Below are 21,320 nucleotides of genomic sequence, written 5' to 3'. Positions count from 1 at the left end.
TTATAATTAATTGGTTATATATTTAAAAGATGATTGAATTGCTCCTAAACTAATGTTGTTAATGCATTATGCTTTTGAATAAATATTTATTTAATGTATAAGTGAATAGTTTGTTTTACTTTGAAGTGTAAGTTTTGACCAATAAGGTCGCTTGTTAAGTTGTGGCCAATGGGAGTTGACCTGATTAACGGGAGGCCTGGGGAAAAAAAGAGAGGGAAAAAGACGTTGATGAGAGGATGGACGTTTTTACCTTAGAACGGTTGGTAAAGAAATTATAAAAGAAGATGACAGAACTAGAACAAAACCCATACCTACTAGGATATGAAGGGAAATACATGTTTTATTTTATAAAAGAGTTGTTATAATTTTGTTAAAACTTAGTAAAGACTGAAGTTACCGTCTCGTCGTGGAGGTATTTGCCAGCATTGAGGTTAGCCTAGCATCATGTGACACCGGGAGATAATTGCTTGGGAAGCTTAACGAGTTCGTGTTCCCATGGGATATCGGTTACGGCTAAGGAGTACTGTCTGCATGGGTAGCTGTGCTTGCCTTGGACTTTGTGAGGAAACCTGCATGGAACTGCCATACTTCGCTGAGGGAATATCTACCAAGCAGTGAGTAACCACAACGTGAGGTGCTTCTGGATATTTTTGGGTGTCACACGCGCGCCAACGGTTTATTTAAGCAAACTTGAAATAATTTGGACACGGGTTGTGCACGACTCATTGGTGATTCTTTATTTCTTTTGATGTTGTGTCTGAAAATGTATTTGTGTTTAAAAATGTTTTAATACACATATGGAACGTTATGTATATTGCCTTGGTGGAGTCATTGATTGTTTCAATTTAATTTAATGCATGGGATGGTCTATCCTGAATCAATAACAGAAACCTATAATCATTTAATCTGAAGTTAATACCCTATTGTCATAACCCTAGATAGTTTACAATAGGAATTATTATTGGAGATGTCCTTCTCACCTAACATCCCATGCTGCTGAGATACTCTGCATAAGTTAATATTGTGAGAGTCATATTCGAGCCTGGTGAGAGGGTTACACATGGCATTGAAGCTCGTCTGGAGGTTAGTTAACACAGTGTCCAAAGAAGGGCCAGAAGTATACAGAATGGTGTCGTCTGTGTAGAGGTGGATCAGAGAATCACCAGCAGCAAGAGCAACATCATTGATGTATACAGAGAAGAGAGTCGGCCCGAGAATTGAACCCTGTGGCACCTCCGTAGAGACTGCCCGAGGTTGAGACAACAGGCCCTCTGACACACTGAACTCTATCAGAGAAGTAGTTGGTGAACCAGGCGAGGCAGTCATTTGAGAAACCAAGGCTGTTTAGTCTGCCGATAAGAATGTGGTGATTGACAGAGTCGAAAGCCGTGGCCAGGTCGATGAATACGGCTGCACAGTAATGTCTCTTATCGATGGCGATTATGGTGCACCCATGACCAGCTCTGAAACCAGATTGCATAGGTACGGTGGGCACGGTGGGATTCGAAATGGTCGGTGATCTGTTTGTTAACTTGGCTTTCGAAGACCTTAGAAAGGAAGGGTAGGATAGATATAGGTCTGTAGCAGTTTGGGTCTAGAGTGTCTCCCCCTTTGAAGAGGGGGATGACCGCGGCAGCTTTCCAATCTTTGGGAATCTCAGACGATATGAAAGAGAGGTTGAACAGGCTAGTAATAGGGGTTGCAACAATTTCGGCAGATAATTTTAGAAAGAGAGGGTCCAGATTGTCTAGCCCGGCTGATTTGTAGGGGTCCAGATTTTGCAGCTCTTTCAGAACATCAACTATCTGGATTTGGGTGAAGGAGAAATGGGGAAGGCTTGGGAGAGTTGCTGTGGGGGGTGCCGGGCAATTGACCGGGGTAGGTGTAGCCAGGTGGAAAGCATGGCCAGCCGTAGAAAAATGCTTATTGAAATTCTCAATTATAGTGGATTTATCGGTGGTAACACTGTTTTCTAGCCTCAGTGCAGTGGGCAGCTGGGAGGAGGTGCTCTTATTCTCCATGGACTTTACAGTGTCCCAGAACTTTTTTTGAGTTTGTGCTACAGGATGCAAATTTCTGTTTGAAAAAGCTAGCCTTAGCTTTCCTAACTGCCTGAGCTCAATTTCGAGTCTCATAGCAAAGGGTTTGAATACTTACGTAAATAAGGTATTACTGTTTTTTAGCGGTTAAAAATGTCTAAAAACCTGTTTTCACTTTGTCATTATGTGGTATTGTGTGTAGATTGATGAAGATTTAAAAGAAAAATCAATTTCAGAATAAGGCTGTAATGTAACAAAATGTATGAAAAGTCAAGGGGTCTGATTACTTCAGGAATGCACTACATACAGTATATGTGTAATCCTTTACTGCACACATTGTGGTTTTTCATTGAAACAAATATTCCATCCTATTTTTTGGGGGAAGATTTAGGCGTTCTGTGCCATAAGGGTACTTACTATAACACCATGGAAAAGCTGATAGTGAAAGCGTTTCCCTAAACTAGTATTTCACTGCCTCTCAAACCTGATTCTGAGGTCCATTCTTCCTCGCTGGGACTGTCCTCACAATCAGAGGGTATGATCTTAACTGCTCAATTAGGTTGCTTTGGCTCATAGAATGTCCCTGGGTCCATTGTCTGGGAATCTACATGTCTATCATTCAGCATTGTATTGCCCTTTAAAGTAGCCTAACTGCACATCGTTGCCATGAGGCAACAAAAAGAAACTACATTTCATCACATAAAACATGTCCTCAAATATATGGGGGGTGGGGGTTCTGATGACTGAGGGTAACGATGAGCAGTAGAGGGTTGTATTCTAACTAGGTAGGTAGGTACTATCAATTAATATAACTCACACATGCATAATTCACTTTATAGGTCAATATAGAGGACAAATCTCATGGTTTAGTAAATTCAAACCTTTCCAGGTCAACCATCTGCTAGCTACAGTATCCACTCACTGTGTTCTGGAGAGAGACTGGCCTCCCAGGCAGTGGGCCACTAACTGTGTTCTGGAGAGAGTCTGGCCTCCCAGGCAGTGGGCCACTCACTGTGTTCTGGAGAGAGTCTGGCCTCCCAGGCAGTGGGCCACTCACTGTGTTCTGGAGAGAGTCTGGCCTCCCAGGCAGTGGGCCACTCACTGTGTTCTGGAGAGAGTCTGGCCTCCCAGGCAGTGGGCCACTCACTGTGTTCTGGAGAGAGTCTGGCCTCCCAGGCAGTGGGCCACACACTGTGTTCTGGAGAGAGACTGGCCTCCCAGGCAGTGGGCCACTCACTGTGTTCTGGAGAGAGTCTGGCCTCCCAGGCAGTGGGCCACTAACTGTGTTCTGGAGAGAGTCTGGCCTCCCAGGCAGTGGGCCACTCACTGTGTTCTGGAGAGAGTCTGGCCTCCCAGGCAGTGGGCCACTCACTGTGTTCTGGAGAGAGTCTGGCCTCCCAGGCAGTGGGCCACTCACTGTGTTCTGGAGAGAGTCTGGCCTCCCAGGCAGTGGGCCACTCACTGTGTTCTGGAGAGAGTCTGGCCTCCCAGGCAGTGTGCCACACACTGTGTTCTGGAGAGAGACTGGCCTCCCAGGCAGTGGGCCACTCACTGTGTTCTGGAGAGAGTCTGGCCTCCCAGGCAGTGGGCCACTAACTGTGTTCTGGAGAGAGACTGGCCTCCCAGGCAGTGGGCCACTAACTGTGTTCTGGAGAGAGACTGGCCTCCCAAGCAGTGGGCCACTAACTGTGTTCACTAACTGTGGCCACTAACTGTGTTCTGGAGAGAGACTGGCCTCCCAGGCAGTGGGCCACTAACTGTATTCTGGAGAGAGTCTGGCCTCCCAGGCAGTGGGCCACTCACTGTGTTCTGGAGAGAGACTGGCCTCCCAGGCAGTGGGCCACTAACTGTGTTCTGGAGAGAGACTGGCCTCGCAGACAGTGGGTCAAACACAGAGACAACAAGGTTCCTTCCATAGAAATAGAATCATAAAACATGTATATACAAGGTAAACAAATCCTTTCCATTAATGTGGATAGATAGATTAAACCAAACAACACTAACAACGTTACAAACATATAAAACTATGTTCCCTACCTCCCGTACAGCACTCCAGCTCCTTCAACGACTAACATTTGACCTTCCCTCGATGGAGAGTTTGACCTGCTGAGTTATAAAAGAGGGTTTTGGCAGAGTCAAAGGGGGTTCCTCGTCCGCCCGCTCTGTCTGATCTCTCTCTGGAGCAGACCACCTCCTCTTACGACCCCAGGGTTTTTCTTTGTCTACCTCACCCACTTCTGTCTTGAGGGGCGGAGGGGGCATGTGGCTATTCTGTTCTCTCTCTCGCATTTCTCCATTGTCTCTCCCTATTATCTCTACATTTTCTCTGTCTCTCATCTCTCCATTGCCTGAGACAGCCTGCAGGTTCGAGGTACTCCTGGGTCCAACTCCAGTTCCGTAGACCCCTGGTCCAGATCCGGGTCTCAGTCCAGATTCTGTCACCTGGTCCACACAGCAGGGAACGCACCTGTCCTCCTTATTCAACCTGTCTGTTTTGCCCACCTGCACCAGGAAGACACTGTTGCTGCCTGCAGCATTCAAACTGTTCCTAAAGTCCTTGTCCATACTCTGACCGTCGCTCTGACCGTCGCTCTGACTGTCGCTCTGACCGTCGCTCTGACCGTCTCTCTGACCGTCGCTCTGACCGTCGCTCTGACCGTCGCTCTGACCGTCGCTCTGACCGTCTCTCTGACCGTTGCTCTGACTATTTATTGGACTGTTGATTTGATCAATACTCTGACCATTACTCTGGCTATTCCCCTGACTGTTCCCCTGGCGGTTAGACCCCTGTGTGATGTCCCCAGTGTTGTGGCTGTGCCTCAGCTTGACCTCGTGACCCTGGCTGCTGTGGTTCCTCCCAGATACAGAGCCGCCGCCACCCCTCAGGCTCCTGAGGGTCAGGGAGACACACACGTCCCCAACACACAGCTTGGCACAGCTCAGCTCCAACAGCTGAGTGGTCCGGTCAGGGCAGCAGGACGACCAGCCCTGGCCGAACACAAAGAACGGGTACTCTAACAGCACCTCCACACACACCTGCAGAGGAATACAACACACAAAGGATACACAATAAACTGTTATTGGCATAAATATTGACATTAGGATGGGGTTATGGTAACATGGTCTCAGATCTGTTCTCAGATCTGTTTGTACTCTTTTCAACACCATTGCGGTATGAGTGACAAGGCGTTGGCAGGATAGTACAAACAGACTGGCACTGAGTCTCGGGGAAAGGAGACAACAACAAGCTTTGCTAGCTTACCTGTGCTTTGTGTTCCCCGACACCGAACTGTATGATGACAGCGTTGGGTGTCTGGCCTGTGTCGATGCGTTCCACAGTGCTGGAGTCAATCTTCAGCTCACTGCTGATCTCAGCACTCTGGATAAAGTCCTCCGTCTTCAGGTCCTCCACTCGCTTCAGCTCCCCATCCGCCAGCTGGATGATGGAGCCACGCATGAAGAACGGTGGGAGCGTGGTTGGAGAGGAGGAGGGAGAGGGGGAGGCCTGGACAGGGGCCGGAGCTAGGGCTGGAGAGGAGGAGAGGGAAGAGGAGAGGGAAGAGGAGAGAGACGGGGAGGCCTGGACAGGGGCGGGAGCTAGAGCTGGAGAGGAGGAGAGGGAAGAGGAGAGAGAGGGGGAGGCCTGGACAGGGGCCGGAGCTAGGGCTGGAGAGGAGGAGAGGGAAGAGGAGAGAGAGGGGGAGGCCTGGACAGGGGCGGGAGCTAGGGCTGGAGAGGAGGAGAGGGAAGAGGAGACAGAGGGGGAGGCCTGGACAGGGGCGGGAGCTAGGGCTGGGGCAGGGGAGGGGGACGCGGTGAGGTAGGTGTGGCGGGGGAGGGATACGGTCGCTGGAGCCAGCTGAGAGACGGTGGTGCTGGCGGTGGTGCTGGCTGTCCTGGCGGTCACCGAGCAGGCAGCCTCAAGGTCCGTAGTGGTGGTAACGTCACCGACTCCGTTAACGGGTATCAGGAGAGACTGGAGGGACTGGCCGTCCGGGATGACCAGGTGCTGCGGCAGGGTGGCGTAGCTGACGCCATGCTGGTTACCTGTCCTGGCGATGTAGCCAATGATTGGTGCCTGGGTGGTGGAGTACAGGCTGTGTACATGCTGGTCAGAGTGGTGGGTGGTCTGGATAACCGTGTGAGGGGCAGAAGAGACCTTCAGAGCCTCGGAGGAATTGAGTGAGGTGAAAGAGGAGGTTCTAGAGACAGGTTTCCCTAGACAGATACCTCCTCCCTCACTGTGTATTAGTGATGGGTGGACCTGGACCTTGTCCTGCTCAGCACCTCTGGTAGGGTGGGGGTGGGGGTGGGGCTGGGCATTTGCTACCAGCACCAGGGAGGTTTGTAGTCCTGTGGAATCCTGGGTAGTGTAGTCTGCGGGAATGAGGATGTGTCGAGCTTCATATCCATGGTGAACCTGCTGATTGTTCTGGTTAGAGTAGGAGGTTCCTTTGATGCCAGCACAGCTCTGTTTACCGAAACTCCTCTCCAGCTCTCCATTCAGCTGCACCACCTTCAAATCGAATCAATCTTTATTTGTCAAGCTCTCCTCGCAAACAGTTCAACATCTAAAAATGTATTGAATAAAAAAACAATATAAATACCTTGGTGTGTCCGCCCTCAGCTTTGTTGACCCCTAACCCATCCGCATACTGGACCAGCACCTGGGAGGGGGCGAGGGTGAGGGTGTGGGGGAGGAGGCCCACCCCAGGGTGGGTGTGGAGCTGGAGAGGCTGGAGGTGGACCTGGGTAGGGGAGGGGACGCTCAGAGGGCTGCTGCTGTCCAGCTGGATGTACTGGTGGGTACTGGTGAAGTGGGTGGAGGTCGGCAGGGAGACGGTAGACCCTCCAACGGACACAGCCAGGTCAGACGGCAGCCCTATCTGGAGCTGGTTCTGATGGTCACAAACCTTAACATAACATAGTGCTTCATTAATCGCCCCAAAGGGGATATTTGTTCGCACCAAGCAATACATAAAAACATAAATAATTATATAATAATAAAAATAATAATAATAATAATTACACAATAAATACCAGAGTTGGGGAAGCTACTCTGAAAGTATAGTTTATCAAGCTAACAATTACTTCACTCTGGAAGAAGTTAAGATATACTTTCTGAAGGCTAGCTGTAGTGTAGTTTACTGAACCTTAAAGTCACCTTGAAAAAGTAGTTGACTACTTAATGATGCATTATCATATTGAAATCTGAAATGTCATAGTCTACAAATTGCAAAAACAGATCACAATTTAGTCTATTAAACACAAAAATGATCTTTTAAGTGAGAATTGGGCAGATCTGACACAAACAAATAAAATAAGGAAATTGTCTACCCATATTCTCTTTTCTTTTTTGCAAAAAAAACATTGTGTGAAGTTCCAGTAGTTAGCTACGCCGCTACGTGGCAAAACAGTCATTAACTACTGAAAACACATCAAAAAATGTAATTTAGTTCAACTACCAGCAAGATACTGCAAAATGTAGTTAACTTACTAGTTGAACTCCATGTAGTTCACTACTCCGCAACGTTGATATACGGTGCCTTCGGAAAGTATTCAGACCCCTTGACTTAAATAAAATAAAAATCTGAAATCTGAACACAATACCCCATAATGACAAAGCAAAAACAGGTTTTTATACATTTTTGTAAATGTATAAAAATAAATGTAATAAACACCTTATTTACATAAGTATTCAGACCCTTTGCCATGAAACTCAAAATTGAGCTCAGGTGCAACCTGTTTCCATTGATCATCCTTGAGATGTTTCTACAACTTTATTGGAGTCCACCTGTGGTAAATTCAATTGATTGGACATGATTTGGAAAAGCATACACCTGTCTATATAAGGTCCCACAGCTGACAGTGCATCCATGAGGTCAAAGGAATTGTCAGATCTGGGGAAGGGTACCAAAAAATGTCTGCAGCATTGAAGGTCCCCAAGGGCACAGTTGCCTCCATCATTCTTAAATGGAAGAAGTTTGGAACCACCAAGACTCTTCCTAGAGCTGGCTGCCCGCCAAACTGAGCAATCGGGGGAGAAGGGCCTAGGTCAGGGAGGTGACCAAGATCCCGATGGTCACTCTGACAGAGCGCCAGAGTTCCTCTGTGGAGATGGGAGAAGCTTCCAGAAGGATATCCATCTCTGCAGCACTCCACCAATCAGGCCTTTATGGTAGAGTGGCCAGAAGGAAGCCACTCCTCAGTGAAAGGCATATGACAGCCCGCTTGGAGTTTGCCAAAAGGCACCTAAAGGACTCAAACCATGAGAAACAAGATTCTCTGGTCTGATGAAACCAAGATTGAACTGTTTGACCTGAATGCCAAATGTCACGTCTGCCGGAGACCTGGCACCATCCCTACGGTGAAGCATGGTGGTGGCAGATGTTTTTCAGCAGCTGGGACTGGAAGACTAGTCAGGATCGAGGGAAAGATGAATGGAGCAAAGTGCAGAGAGTTCTTTGATGAAAACCTGCTCCAGATAGCTCAGGACCTCAGACCTGATCGAACATCTCTGGAGAGACCTGAAAATAGCTGTGCAGCAATGCTCCAATCCAACCTGACAGAGCTTGAGAGGCTCTGCAGAGAAGAATGGGAGAAACTCCCCAAATACAGATGTACCAAGCATGTAGCGTCATACCCAAGAAGACTTGAGGTTGTATTTGCTGCCAAAGGTGCTTCAACAAAGTAGTGAGTAAAGGGTCTGAATACTTGTGTAAATTTGATATTTCTGTTTTTTATTTTTAATAAATTTGCTAAAATTTCAACAAAACAGTTTTTGCTTTGTCATTATGGGGTATTGTGTGTAGATTGATGAGGGGAAAAAACTATTTAATACATTTTAGAATAAGACTATAACGTAACAAAATGTGGAAAAAGTCAAGGGGTCTGAATACTTTCTGAATGCATACACAATAGACACACACCTTGGTGGCCTGGGAGATGAGGGCGGCGGTGTAGCAGTGGCCATCCAGATGGTGGCGCTGTTGCCCTGTGGAGGTGGCTACACTGGTGGCAGGGGACTGGATGATCTGAGAGGAGATGTAGCCAGTGTACGGCCCCGAGCTAATGAACTGGAGGTTAGGGGCCAGCTGGGCGTACTGGATTGTCCCGCCCTGTTGGCTGAGCCCCACCCCAGTGGGGTAGACAGTGGAGAGAGAGGACAGGGGGATCGTAGACAGAGAGGTAGCAGAAGGGGAGGGGGATGAAGAGGAGGACGATGAGACATGAAACCTGGGGCTGGGAGTTTCTGTGGATCTGCAGCGTTCGCTGGCTACATTAGCCAGCCAAGCCAGGTTCTCTGTGTGTAAGGTAGTGTCTGCTGAGGCTGCAGCTGCTGCTGGTACCACCACAGGCCTCTGCTCCAGAGCCAGGATCTCAGCTGCTGCTGTTACCACCACAGGCTTCTGCTCCAGGGCTAGGATCTCACGCTTCTTTGGAGGTAGACAGCCATGCCTCCTCTCCTGGTTGGATTTCATGGTTGGTTTTAACGCTTTGTTTGTCTCTCAAGTAGGTTTTGTGAACCTACTGTTTCTCTCTCTCTTTGTCCCTATCTCTGTTTCTCTCTCAATTTCAATTCAATTTAAGGGCTTTATTGGCATGGGAAACATCTCTCTCTCTGTCAGTGTTGTCGTGGGCTCTATCAGGTCTCTTTCAGGTCTTCACTGTGTGACTGTGTGTCCTGGACTCAGTAGTCTAGAGAGGGCAGAGGGACGTCTGCCAGGCGACAGAGAGGATGGCTCCATGGACTTCATGAGGAATCATCTCTGACTAACCACCGGCCTCCACAACGTCCGCCAGCTCTAAATCTGGAGACAGAGGAAGACACACAATTGTTATGTTCTAGCATGTAGAAACAACAGAGAAGAATGATGTATGTACATTTCCAACATGCTTACTCTCTGTGCATGACACACGTCAAAGGATATATGCAATCATCACATTCCATATTTTAATATGCGCCCCTTTAGGCATGACATGTGGGTGAGTAGAGAGTGAGAAAGAGGGGTGGACATGTAACGGGCTTGGCTTGAAGCGCTGAACATCATGGCATGAGTTTAGGCTATTTCTAGCATCAGAACTTTACTTAAATACAGAATATTTTCCGGAACAAAAAATAACATTATTAACCGATTCTCTCGATTTGAAAATAACGGTTCTGTTCCGGAACACTAGAGATCTCTTTAGTTGCTGGTTCTATTTCCATTACTTGAATATTTGTTGTTTTTCACAGTTTTTGGTTCTGTTTCCTGAACCGGTTCCAACCCCTGCTTCAAAGACTGTGAGTGGAAAAAGGTAGGTGTGAAAAGCAAGCCAGACACCAGATCCAATGACATCCTGGTTGTTGTTGTTCTGTGTGTGTATTTATATCTATTTTTTTAACCCCTTTTTCTCCCCAATTTCCTGGTCCCCAATTGGCAGTTACAGTCTTGTCCCATCGCTGCAACTCCCATACGGACTCGGGAGAGGCAAAGGTTGAGAGCCGTGCATCCTCCAAAACACAACCCAACCAAGCCGCACTGCTTCTTGAGACAATGCCCACTTCGGAGGAAACACCGTACACCTGGCGACCGTGTCAGCGTGCAATGCGCCCAGCCCGCCACAGGAGTCGCTAGTGCGCGATGGGACAAGGACATCCCTGCCGGCCAAACCTTCCCCTAAACCGGACGACGCTGGGCCAATTGTGCGCCACCCCATGAGTCTCCCGGTAACGGCCGGCTGCGGCAGAGCCTGGACTCGAACCCAGAATCTCTAGTGGCACAGCTAGCGATGCAGTACCTTAGACCACTGCGCCACTCGGGAGGCCTGTGTGTGTGTGTATTTATGTGCGTGCGTACGTGTGCGTGTGTGTGTGTCCATCCATTTCACCCAAGTCACACCCCATTGAAAGGATAATTTGACAATCACATCATGATGTTCTATGAAGTCACGTTGTATTGTGTATATTACCCCCTGCCTCACGTCATCACCAGTGGCGGTTCTAGACCATTTCAACTGGGGGGGCCAAGCTGGGGCCAGTTGTACTGTTAGAGGGGCCAGTTACATTAGATGTTATTGTTGTCATATCATTTTGCATGTGGTACGATATTGTTGTGTTCCGCCTAAAGCCGTCCCTCTAGAAAATGTGTGGGTTAAATTAGTGTTCCGCGTTGCCACTGTCTAATAACGGATGTAAAAAAAAAAAGAACGATAGCAAAAATTAGTTATGTAAAAAGTATTTCATACTGCACATTTAGGGGGGCCACAGGGGGTCCAAAATTGTTGTCACAGGGGCACTGGCCCCCCCTCAGAACCACTAGTGGTCATCACATCATCTACACATTCAACAATAAACATACAGGCAACTGGACTGAAGACCTCAGTGAACCTCCATGTGTGCCTGATAAAGCCTGCTAGATGTACCATTCTATATCTATAACAGAACAGCCTGATAAAGCCTGCTAGATGTACCATTCTATATCTATAACAGAACAGCCTGATAAAGCCTGCTAGATGTACCATTCTATATCTATAACAGAACAGCCTGATAAAGCCTGCTAGATGTACCATTCTATATCTATAACAGAACAGCCTGATAAAGCCTGCTAGATGTACCATTCTATATCTATAACAGAACAGCCTGATAAAGCCTGCTAGATGTACCATTCTATATCTATAACAGAACAGCCTGATAAAGCCTGCTAGATGTACCATTCTATATCTATAACAGAACAGCCTGATAAAGCCTGCTAGATGTACCATTCTATATCTATAACAGAACAGCCTGATAAAGCCTGCTAGATGTACCATTCTATATCTATAACAGAACAGCCTGATAAAGCCTGCTAGATGTACCATTCTATATCTATAACAGAACAGCCTGATAAAGCCTGCTAGATGTACCATTCTATATCTATAACAGAACAGCCTGATAAAGCCTGCTAGATGTACCAGAGGTAACAAATGAGAGGTGCACCTGAGAGGGAAGAGAGGAGAGAGGCAGGAAGAAAGGGAGAAAGAGAGGAGATAAACAGAGAGGCAGACAGACAGAAAGCATGATGGCAGGCAGGGAGGGAGAGATGCAGCGAAAAACATGGAGTGACAGAGAAAGAGGGAGGGGAAGAAAGAGAGAAAAACAAAGCGAGAGGGAGGGAGAGAGGAAAAACAGAAAGTGGCAGAGGATGGGAGAAAGAGAGAAGGGAGGGAGAGAGAGAGGGAGGGAGAGAGAGAGCTGCTTTTCCTGACCCACATTAAGCGGTGGCTGTAGCATCAGAGCACCATATAGCCTCCACTTCACACAGACATAGTCGATTAGCTCCACACAGACACACACGCTACGACACTGCTACAGCACAACCCCATCACCATGACAATCCCATGATAACACCACGAGGACAACACCACAACAACCCGAGCCTTGACAATGAACACTGCGGTAACACAAAAACAATCTATGAGGCATGGTTACAGGACAGTCACAACACGGAGACACCATGCCCCACTTTCCACTGGAGTAAATACAGTCATCTGTTTACAGTCCAACACTCTCACAGCACACCGGGAGACACATGGCAACACAGTGTCGGGCAACACACGCACACGCACTGCCCGACAACGCTAAAGACAACCAGTGGATCCCAGCCCCCTTGGACAACTCTCCTGTGCTCAGCTATATGGAGAGTCTCTCCTCACATGCCCCAGAGGCAGCAGACACGTCCTGAATGGGAACAAGCATTGTTCCATTCACTACAACTCAACTCAACTCACTACCAATGACTGGCTACTTTTGACCAGGATCCACAGTGCACTATACAGACGTACTATCTTAATTTGACCAGTTTTTCACAGAAGGAAAATAATTCTGCGGCAACAGAAAATCAGAATTTTTATGTGGATTATAATTAATGGACATTTTTGTAGGGGTTGATACATTGTTGAAGTTGAAATTACAAACTTTAGAAGCCTTTATTGAATACACTACAAACGTGCATTTCCTACACATTTGCGACCACAGAGTGATCAAATTAAGATAGAATACACTATATATACAAAAGTATGTGGACACGCCTTTAAATTAGTGGATTCGGCTATTTCAGCCACACCCGTTTCTGACAGGTGTATAAAATCAACCACACAGCCATGCAATCCCCATAGACAAACATTGGCAATAGAATGGCCTTACTGAGGTGCTCAGTGACTTTCAACGTGGCACCGTCATAGGATGCCACCTTTCCAACAAGTCAGTTTGTCAGCCGCACACAAGCCTAAGATAACCATGAGCAATGCCAAGCATCGGCTGGAGTGGTGTAAAGCTTGCTGCCATTGGTTTCTGGAACAGTGGAAACGCGTTCTCTGGAGTGATGAATCACACTTCACCATCTGGTAGTCCGACGGACAAATCTGGGTTTGGTGGATGCCAGGACAGCATTACCTGCTCCAATGCATAGTGCCAACTGTAAAGTTTGGTGGAGGAGAAATCATGGTCTGGGGCTGTTTTTCATGGTTCGGGCTAGGACCCGATCGCTACAACATACAATGACATTCTAGACGATTCTGTGCTTCCAACTTTGTGGCAACAATTTGGGGAAGGCCCTTTCCTGTTTCAGCATGACAATGCACCTGTGCACAAAGCGAGGTCTGTACAGAAATGGTTTGTCGTGGTCGGTGTGGAAGATCTTGACTGGCCTGCACAAAGACCTGACCTGTACCCTACCGATCACCTTTGGGATGAATTGGAAAGCCGACTGCGAGCCAGGCCTAATCGTCCAACATCAGTGCCCGACCTCACTAATGCTCTTGTGGCTGAATGGAAGCAAGTCCCTGCAGCAATGTTCCAACATCTAGTGGAAAGCCTTCCCAGAAGAGTGGAGGCTGTCATGGCAGTGAAGGGGGGGACCAACTCCATATGAATGCCCATGATTTTGGAATGAGATGTTCGAAGAGCAGGTGTCCACATAATTTTGGTCATGTAGTGTATCTGTATGATGGCATTTGGGACTCAGGCACTCACTGGCATGGATAGCAAGCAGCACAGAAACCAAGGAGGAAACCTTCTCCATTTCCCACAGTTATTATTACAACCTTGAGAACAACAAACACACGGCCATTAAGAAACACAAATGAGAGCACTTCATGTATTAAACTTTGGACACTGTGTTAACTAACCTCCAGACGAGCTTCAATGCCATACAACTCTCCTTCCGTGGCCTCCAACTGCTCTTAAACGCAGGTAAAACTAAATGCATGCTATTCAACCGATCACTGCCCACACCTGCTCGCCCGTCCAGCATCACTACTCTGGACGGTTCTGACTTAGAATACGTGGACAACTACAAATACATAGGTGTCTGGTTAGACTGTAAACTGTCCTTCCAGACTCACATTAAGCATCTCCAATCCAAAATTAAATCTAGAATCGGCTTCCTATATCGCAACAAAGCATCCTTCACTCATGCTGCCAAACACACCCTCGTAAAACTGACCATCCTACCGATCCTCGACTTCGGTGATGTCATCTATAAAATAGCCTCCAACACTCTACTCAACAAACTGGATGCAGTCTATCACAGTGCCATCCGTTTTGTCACCAAAGCCCCATACACTACCCACCATTGCGACCTGTACGCTCTCGTTGGTTGGCCCTCGCTTCATACTCGTCGCCAAACCCACTGGCTACAATCTATAAGTCTCTGCTAGGTAAAGCCCGGCCTTATCTCAGCTCACTGGTCACCTGTCACGCTTGTCGTTGGAAATGGAGGACCAAAACGCAGCAGGTATGTGTATACTCATCTTCTTTATTATAAGGAAAGAAGGCAAACCCAAAATAAACACGTATACAAAAAGAAACACACCGACAATAAACAGTCCTGTAAGGCTTGACGCTATACACGGAACAATCACCCACAAATAACAAACAAACACACCCTCATATATGGGACTCTCAATCAAAGGCAGATAGACAACACCTGCCTTCAACTGAGAGTCCCAAACCCAATTAACCAAACATAGAAACAGACATACTAGACAAAATCATAGAATACCTGAAAACCAAACAGTGCCCAAAAACCCCGGAATACTTAAACCAAATGCCCCTTCAACAAAACACACCACCCCGAACCACATAAAACGAATACCCTCTGCCACGTCCTGACCAAACTACAATACCAATTAACCTTATACTGGTCAGGACGTGACATCACCATAGCAGCACCCACTCGTAGCATGTGCCCCAGCAGGTATATCTCACTGGTCACCCCCAAAGCCAATTCCTCCTTTGGCCGCCTTTCCTTCCAGTTCTCTGCTGCCAATGACTGGAACAAACTGCAAAAATCTCTGAAGCTGGAGACTCATATCTCCCTCACTAGCTTTAAGCACCAGCTGTCAGAGCAGCTCACAGATCACTGCAGCTGTACATAGCCCATCTGTAAACAGCCCATCTATCTACCTCATCCCCATACTGTATTTATTTATTTATCTTGCTCCTTTGCACCCCAGTATCTCTACTTGCACATTCATCTTCTGCACATCTACCATTCCAGTGTTTAATTGCTATATTGTAATTACTTCGCCACCATGGCCTATTTATTGCCGTATCTTACCTCATTTGCACTCACTGTATATAGACTTTTTGTTTTCTTTTTTCTACTGTATTATTTACTGTATGTTTTGTTTATTCCATGTGTAACTCTGTGTTGTTGTATGTGTCGAATTGCTATGCTTTATCTTGGCCAGGTCGCAGTTGCAAATGAGAACTTGTTCTCAACTAGCCTACCTAGTTAAATAAAGGTGAAATAAAAAAATTCAAATAAAATTGAAAAAAACCCACAGTCCACAAATACAGGAAGCTCTTTGGGCCCTTTGGCTAGGCAGACCTGGAGAGGGACTGGTTGCATCCCGTATGGCACACTATTCCCTATATAGTGCACTTGGCCTTATGGGCCATGGTCACATTATGTACATTATTCCCAGAAATGAGCTTTGACGACCAAATAACCAAGAAATAACCAAACATTGACGATGAAACAACATGTTGCCCTGCTGTGTTTCTGTGACCTGACTCTGTTGTCACAGAGACTACACTACATATGACTCACTGAATGACTGGCTGGCTGGCCGGCTGACTGTCTGAACGACTGGCTGGCTGAATGACTGAATTAATTAATTAATGAATGACTGACTAACTGGCTGGCTGACTGAATGAATTAATGACTGGCTGGCTGACTGAATGGCTGGCTGGCTGGCTAGCTGTCTGACTGACTAACTGGCTGGCTGACTGGTTGGCTGGCTGGCTGGCTGGCTGACTGACTGACTGACTGACTGACTGACTGACTGGCTGACCATCAGACTGATTGACTCACTGACTGACTGACTGACTAAATGAATGAATGAATGAATTAACTGACTGACTGACTGACTCACTGACTGACTGACTGACTGGCTGGCTGACTGAAGGACTGGCTGGCTGACTGACTTACTGGCTGGCTGACTGGCCGACTAACTGACTGATTGAATGATGAATAACTGACTGACTGACTAAATGAAATAATAAATTAATTAATTGACTGACTGAAGGACTGGCTGGCTGGCTGGCTGGCTGGCTGGCTGACTGACTGGCTGGCTGGCTGGCTGACTGGCCGACTAACTGACTGAATGAATGAATGAATAACTGACTGACTGACTGACTAAATGAAATAATTAATTAATTAATTGACTGACTGAATGACTGGCTGGCTGGCTGACTGACTTACTGAATGACTGGCTGGCTGGCTGGCCGACTAACTAACTGATTGAATGACTGACTGACTGAATTAATTAATTAATTAATGACTGGCTGGCTTGCTGGCTGACTAACTCACTGACTGAATGACTGACTGGCTGACCATCAGACTGATTGACTCACTGACTGACTGACTGACTGACTGACTGACTGACTGACTGCGGGTGACTAAGACTGACTGGCTGACTGAATGATTGGCTGAATGATTGGCTGACTGGCTGAATGACTGACTGATTGGCTGAATGACTGACTGGTTGACAATGACTAACTGACTGTCTACACTCTCCATCAGATATTATCTTTCCCCACAAATCTCCTATAAATGTACCAAACACAAGGTTAACCATCTGTGATATTATCTTTCCTCCACAAATCTCCTATAAATGTACCAAACACAAGGTTAACCATCTGTGATATTATCTTTCCTCCACAAATCTCCTATAAATGTACCAAACACAAGGTTAACCATCTGTGTGTGTCTATTGGGCTACTAGCTTTAATACTCCAAATAAACCCTTCCATTCCCTGACTGACTCTCCCTTTAAAAGGCGGACCAGGAGTGTGAAGGAGACTCTAATGCTGTGTTCGTAACCAAGTGGGAGGTGGGAATTTACCAGTTGGATGCATTCACATACTTTAAACAAGTTAAGAAACGCAGATTGGCTAATGGCCAACAAGCTGCGTAAACCATGAACTAAAAGTACAGCTATCATGCTTATAAACAAATTATAGTGTTCAAAAAAACATGAACAGATTGATTTCTATTTTAAAAAGTTTTGTTGTTACAGTTAAATACCCAAAATGCTGTTATGAAGGTCATTTCCTTGGTAGGTGACGTCAGAGGTCAGCATGTGGGTGAAGTGGCAGCTCAGGATGATAGATGAGTTTTGCACTAGTAATTACCAGTTGGAGGGCTGTTCAACTGGATTTTTCCCTGTCGCATGTGGTATATTCCCATTTAGTTATGAACGCAGTATTAGAGAGAGAGAGAGAGCGAGCTGTGGCTAGCTGGCTGCTTGTCTTCTTTTCACAATGACTCCAGCGTCCTGCATCGCTCATCTCCTCACTAAGCTAGATCACACAATGTCAGACTACAGACAGACAGACGCAGACAGATGGAGACAGAGAGACAGAGACAAACAGAGAGGCAGGGATTCCCTTGTAAACAAGCAAACACCTCTCTCTACAAACCTGTATGACTTGCTCTTTTGTAAATCTATTTATTGTAATGTGATCCAAAGCCAACCAGATGCAGTGTATGTTCTGTAGCCTCTAGGGGCATTACTGGATTAGGAAATGACAGTGATGATGAACGCATGAGTGGAGAGGAACAGGGTCCAAAATACTATGCCACAAATCAAGCACAAAACAAGAAGAAACACTGCCTTTGCCGAGGGAGAGGGGAAAAGCTTACCAGGCTGTACACAGCCACAGCTGGCAGAGCATTGTCAGGCTTCCTCTTGCCTGTGTAGCTTCTACACTACGTATTCCTATAGGGAAATCCTTTTTCTCTACGTCTCCTTTGTGCAGGTCTATTTTTCAGAGCCAGTCATTTTTCTGCTCCAGCCCTGTTTTCCTCCAGGCTCCAGGCAGGGTCCGTCCGGGAGAGAGGGTGAACATGTACACCCAGCCGTAAGGCTCTGTGATGAGCCAGCGATAGAGGAAGTCCCCCTGGTTGAAGAATCACATGAAGTCCTGCGTGCAAAGCTGCTCCAACGTGTGTTATGCAAGGCAGTCAGACCTCTCTCTCTGTCTCTCCCTTTCTCTCTCTCTGTCTCTCCCTTTCCCCCTTTCTCTCTCTCCATCTCTCTCTCTCATTCGCTCTCTCTCTCTATCTCCCACGCTCCCTCCCTCCTTTTCTCCCAGTACTCCAGTAACATAGCTCCTCCCACAGCCAGCCGCATCAGATATTCATTCAAAAACACATTCTACTTGGCTGAGCGCCCAGACTACGCTCACACACAGAGGAGGGGGAGGGAGGGAGGGGGAGGAGAGGAGGGGGGGGAGGCAGAGAGAGAAGGAGGAGGGGGAGGAGGGAGAGAGAGGGGGGAGGCAGAGAGAGAAGGGAGGAAGAGAGGGAGGAGGGAGGGAGAGAGAGGGGGGGAGGAGGCAGAGAGAGAGGAGGGAGGAAGAGAGGGAGGAGGGAGAGAGAAGGGGGAGGCAGAGAGAGAATGGAGGAAGAGAGGGAGTAGGCAGAGAGAGAAGGGAGGAAGAGAGGGAGGAGGGGATAAAAGAGGGATGGGTGGAAGATAGAACGTAAGTGAATAGCTTGTACAGACAGACACACACACACACACACATAACAGACTATGCTCACACACGAAGGAGGGAGGAGGGAGAGAGAGAGGGTATCTCTCCTCCAGACCTCCCCTAGCTCTCCCCCAGACCTCTCCTATCTCTCCCCAGACCTCCCCTAGCTCTCCTCCAGACCTCCCCTAGCTCTCCCCAGACCTCCCCTAGCTCTCCCCAGACCTCCCCTAGCTCTCCCCTAGCTCTCCCCAGACCTCCCCTAGCTCTCCCCAGACCTCCCCTAGCTCTCCCCAGACCTCCCCTAGCTCTCCCCAGACCTCCCCTAGCTCTCCTCCAGACCTCCCCTAGCTCTCCCCAGACCTCCCCTAGCTCTCCCCTAGCTCTCCCCTAGCTCTCCCCTAGCTCTCCCCAGACCTCCCCTAGCTCTCCCCAGACCTCCCCTAGCTCTCCTCCAGACCTCCCCTAGCTCTCCCCAGACCTCCCCTAGCTCTCCCCTAGCTCTCCCCTAGCTCTCCCCTAGCTCTCCTCCAGACCTCCCCTAGCTCTCCCCTAGCTCTCCTCCAGACCTCCCCTATCTCTCCTCCATGTCCATGTATGGGGATTGTAGATGTACCTTTCAATCATGCACACACCCATACCCCCCCCACACACACCCTCCACAGCACCCTAACACACACCCTCCACAGCACCCTAACACACACACACACCCTCCACAGCACCCTAACACACACCCTCCACAGCACCCTAACACACACCCTCCACAGCACCCAACACACACACAGTGAATTACATAGGTGATGAGTGATGTGTTGCCCATGCCTGGAACAGGAGGGTGCTGGCCAGTTTTATAGTTGTACAGTTGTTATCCATGTGTATCTAAAAACGTCATTTTAGTAACATGCCTCCCTATTCCTTGTCAAACATATTGCACTGCATTACACAGCCACAGCAGTGCTGAGGCCTATAGGTGAGGTTTCAGGAAGACAAGGATGAGTTCCAAGGAGTCTCCATAATACGGGTCAACAAGCCCTGGGAGTCAGTTGTGTCTGCATGCAATAATACTGTGAACAGGACAGGGACATACACGCACGCACGCACGCACGCACGCACGCACGCACGCACGCACGCACGCACGCACACCTGACATCCCACAGCCACAAGTGTTATGAGGGTTGAATATTTTCATTAAAACACATCTGTGTCCTAAATGGTGCCTTTCCCATTATAGGCCTATAGTGCTCTGGTCCAAAGTAGTGCCCTACAGTATACAGGGAATAGGATGCCATTGGTGATGTTGCTGTACTAAAAGGTCTACTGTAGCTGCTACAATAGCAACTTCTATGGCTCCTGCAGGGTGAAACTACATATGTACTGACTTTACCAGGCAACATGTGTGAACAAGGGTGACTTGGATCAGTCTGTGGATGATGTTTATAGAAAATTCATAATTGTAACCATGAGAAAGGTGTGTGTGTGTGTGTGTGTGCTTGTGACAAACGGGCCCTGGTTATACTGTAAGCTGGTCTCTGCTCGCTCTCGCCATTCCAGCTCTAAACTAACATGGGACTATGTCCATAGCGAACGACGGGCACAGTTGAACCAGTTACTGTGGACACAAAAATGGTCTGTCTACAAGCATTTCCTTCCCTGTTCTCTATCTACGCAGCCTGTCCCCACACACTTTCTGTGACGTAGGTTATTCTTCTATTTCAAGGCCTAGCTAGTCATCTCTCTCTCTTTCTCTCTCTCTCTCTCTCTCTCTCTCTCTCGCTCCACAATCACCCTGAATACTTTATTTTTCTTTTCACACTTTCTCATTTCCTTTTTCACACCTTTCACCTTGTCATCACCGGGAGAACCATGGCTGTTTTGTTGTGGCATGTTACACAACCTTACCTTTAATAGGGCATATAGACAGACCCACCTCCTCTCGGAACTGAGAGAACTCCATAACAAAATAATATCATTTAATCCCACGCACTTTGTTGATACCTCTCTGGCCTGAAGTGGCATTAATGGGCTGTGTCCTAAATAGCACCCTGTAGGGCGGCTTCCGGTCAAAAGTAGCACACTATATAGGGAATAGGTTGCCATTTGGGACGTGTCTCCAAGGTCTCATCACATTTAGGTATTCAACTCACCTTAAGTGTGTAAAACTGTGATATTTGTCTTCTCGACGTTGAGAACAGTTGTGAGATCAGATCAGTCGCTCCAAAGTGTCCAGTTTCCTCCAAGGAAATACCGTGTGATGTCTTCTCCTTAACCTTTAAAGT

At 47.5% G+C, this 21,320-nt stretch overlaps 1 protein-coding gene across 1 annotated transcript; it reads right to left on the bottom strand.

Moving 5' to 3' along the window:
• Positions 1-63: 63 nt before the first annotated feature.
• atxn1b (ataxin 1b) lies at positions 64-18,631 on the bottom strand. Its single transcript, XM_082975899.1, has 5 exons — positions 18,212-18,631; positions 8,969-9,850; positions 6,647-6,952; positions 5,302-6,555; positions 64-5,075 (listed from the first exon to the last, which is right to left on the bottom strand). Exons 2-5 carry the CDS (start codon positions 9,518-9,520, stop codon positions 4,101-4,103), a joined length of 3,087 nt encoding a protein of 1,028 aa, XP_082832025.1. The 5' UTR covers positions 9,521-9,850; positions 18,212-18,631; the 3' UTR covers positions 64-4,100.
• Between the last annotated feature and the right edge of the window lie 2,689 nt (positions 18,632-21,320).

This window comes from Salmo salar, chromosome 05, assembly GCF_965601325.2.
Source record: "Salmo salar chromosome 05, fSalSal1, whole genome shotgun sequence".
NCBI classification, from domain to species: Eukaryota; Metazoa; Chordata; class Actinopteri; order Salmoniformes; family Salmonidae; genus Salmo; species Salmo salar.
The sequence above is the reverse complement of the archived record's forward strand: the minus strand, read 5'-3'. Positions and strand labels throughout refer to the sequence as shown.

Excerpts from the sequence above, each read along its gene's own strand:
- atxn1b (XM_082975899.1), bottom strand. The coding sequence starts at position 9,520 with ATGAAATCCAACCAGGAGAGGAGGCATGGCTGTCTACCTCCAAAGAAG. Across the intron at positions 6,556-6,646 it reads CTGAGGGCGGACACACCAAG|GTGGTGCAGCTGAATGGAGA; the intron begins GTATTTATATTG and ends TTCGATTTGAAG. Across the intron at positions 5,076-5,301 it reads TCGGGGAACACAAAGCACAG|GTGTGTGTGGAGGTGCTGTT; the intron begins GTAAGCTAGCAA and ends ATTCCTCTGCAG.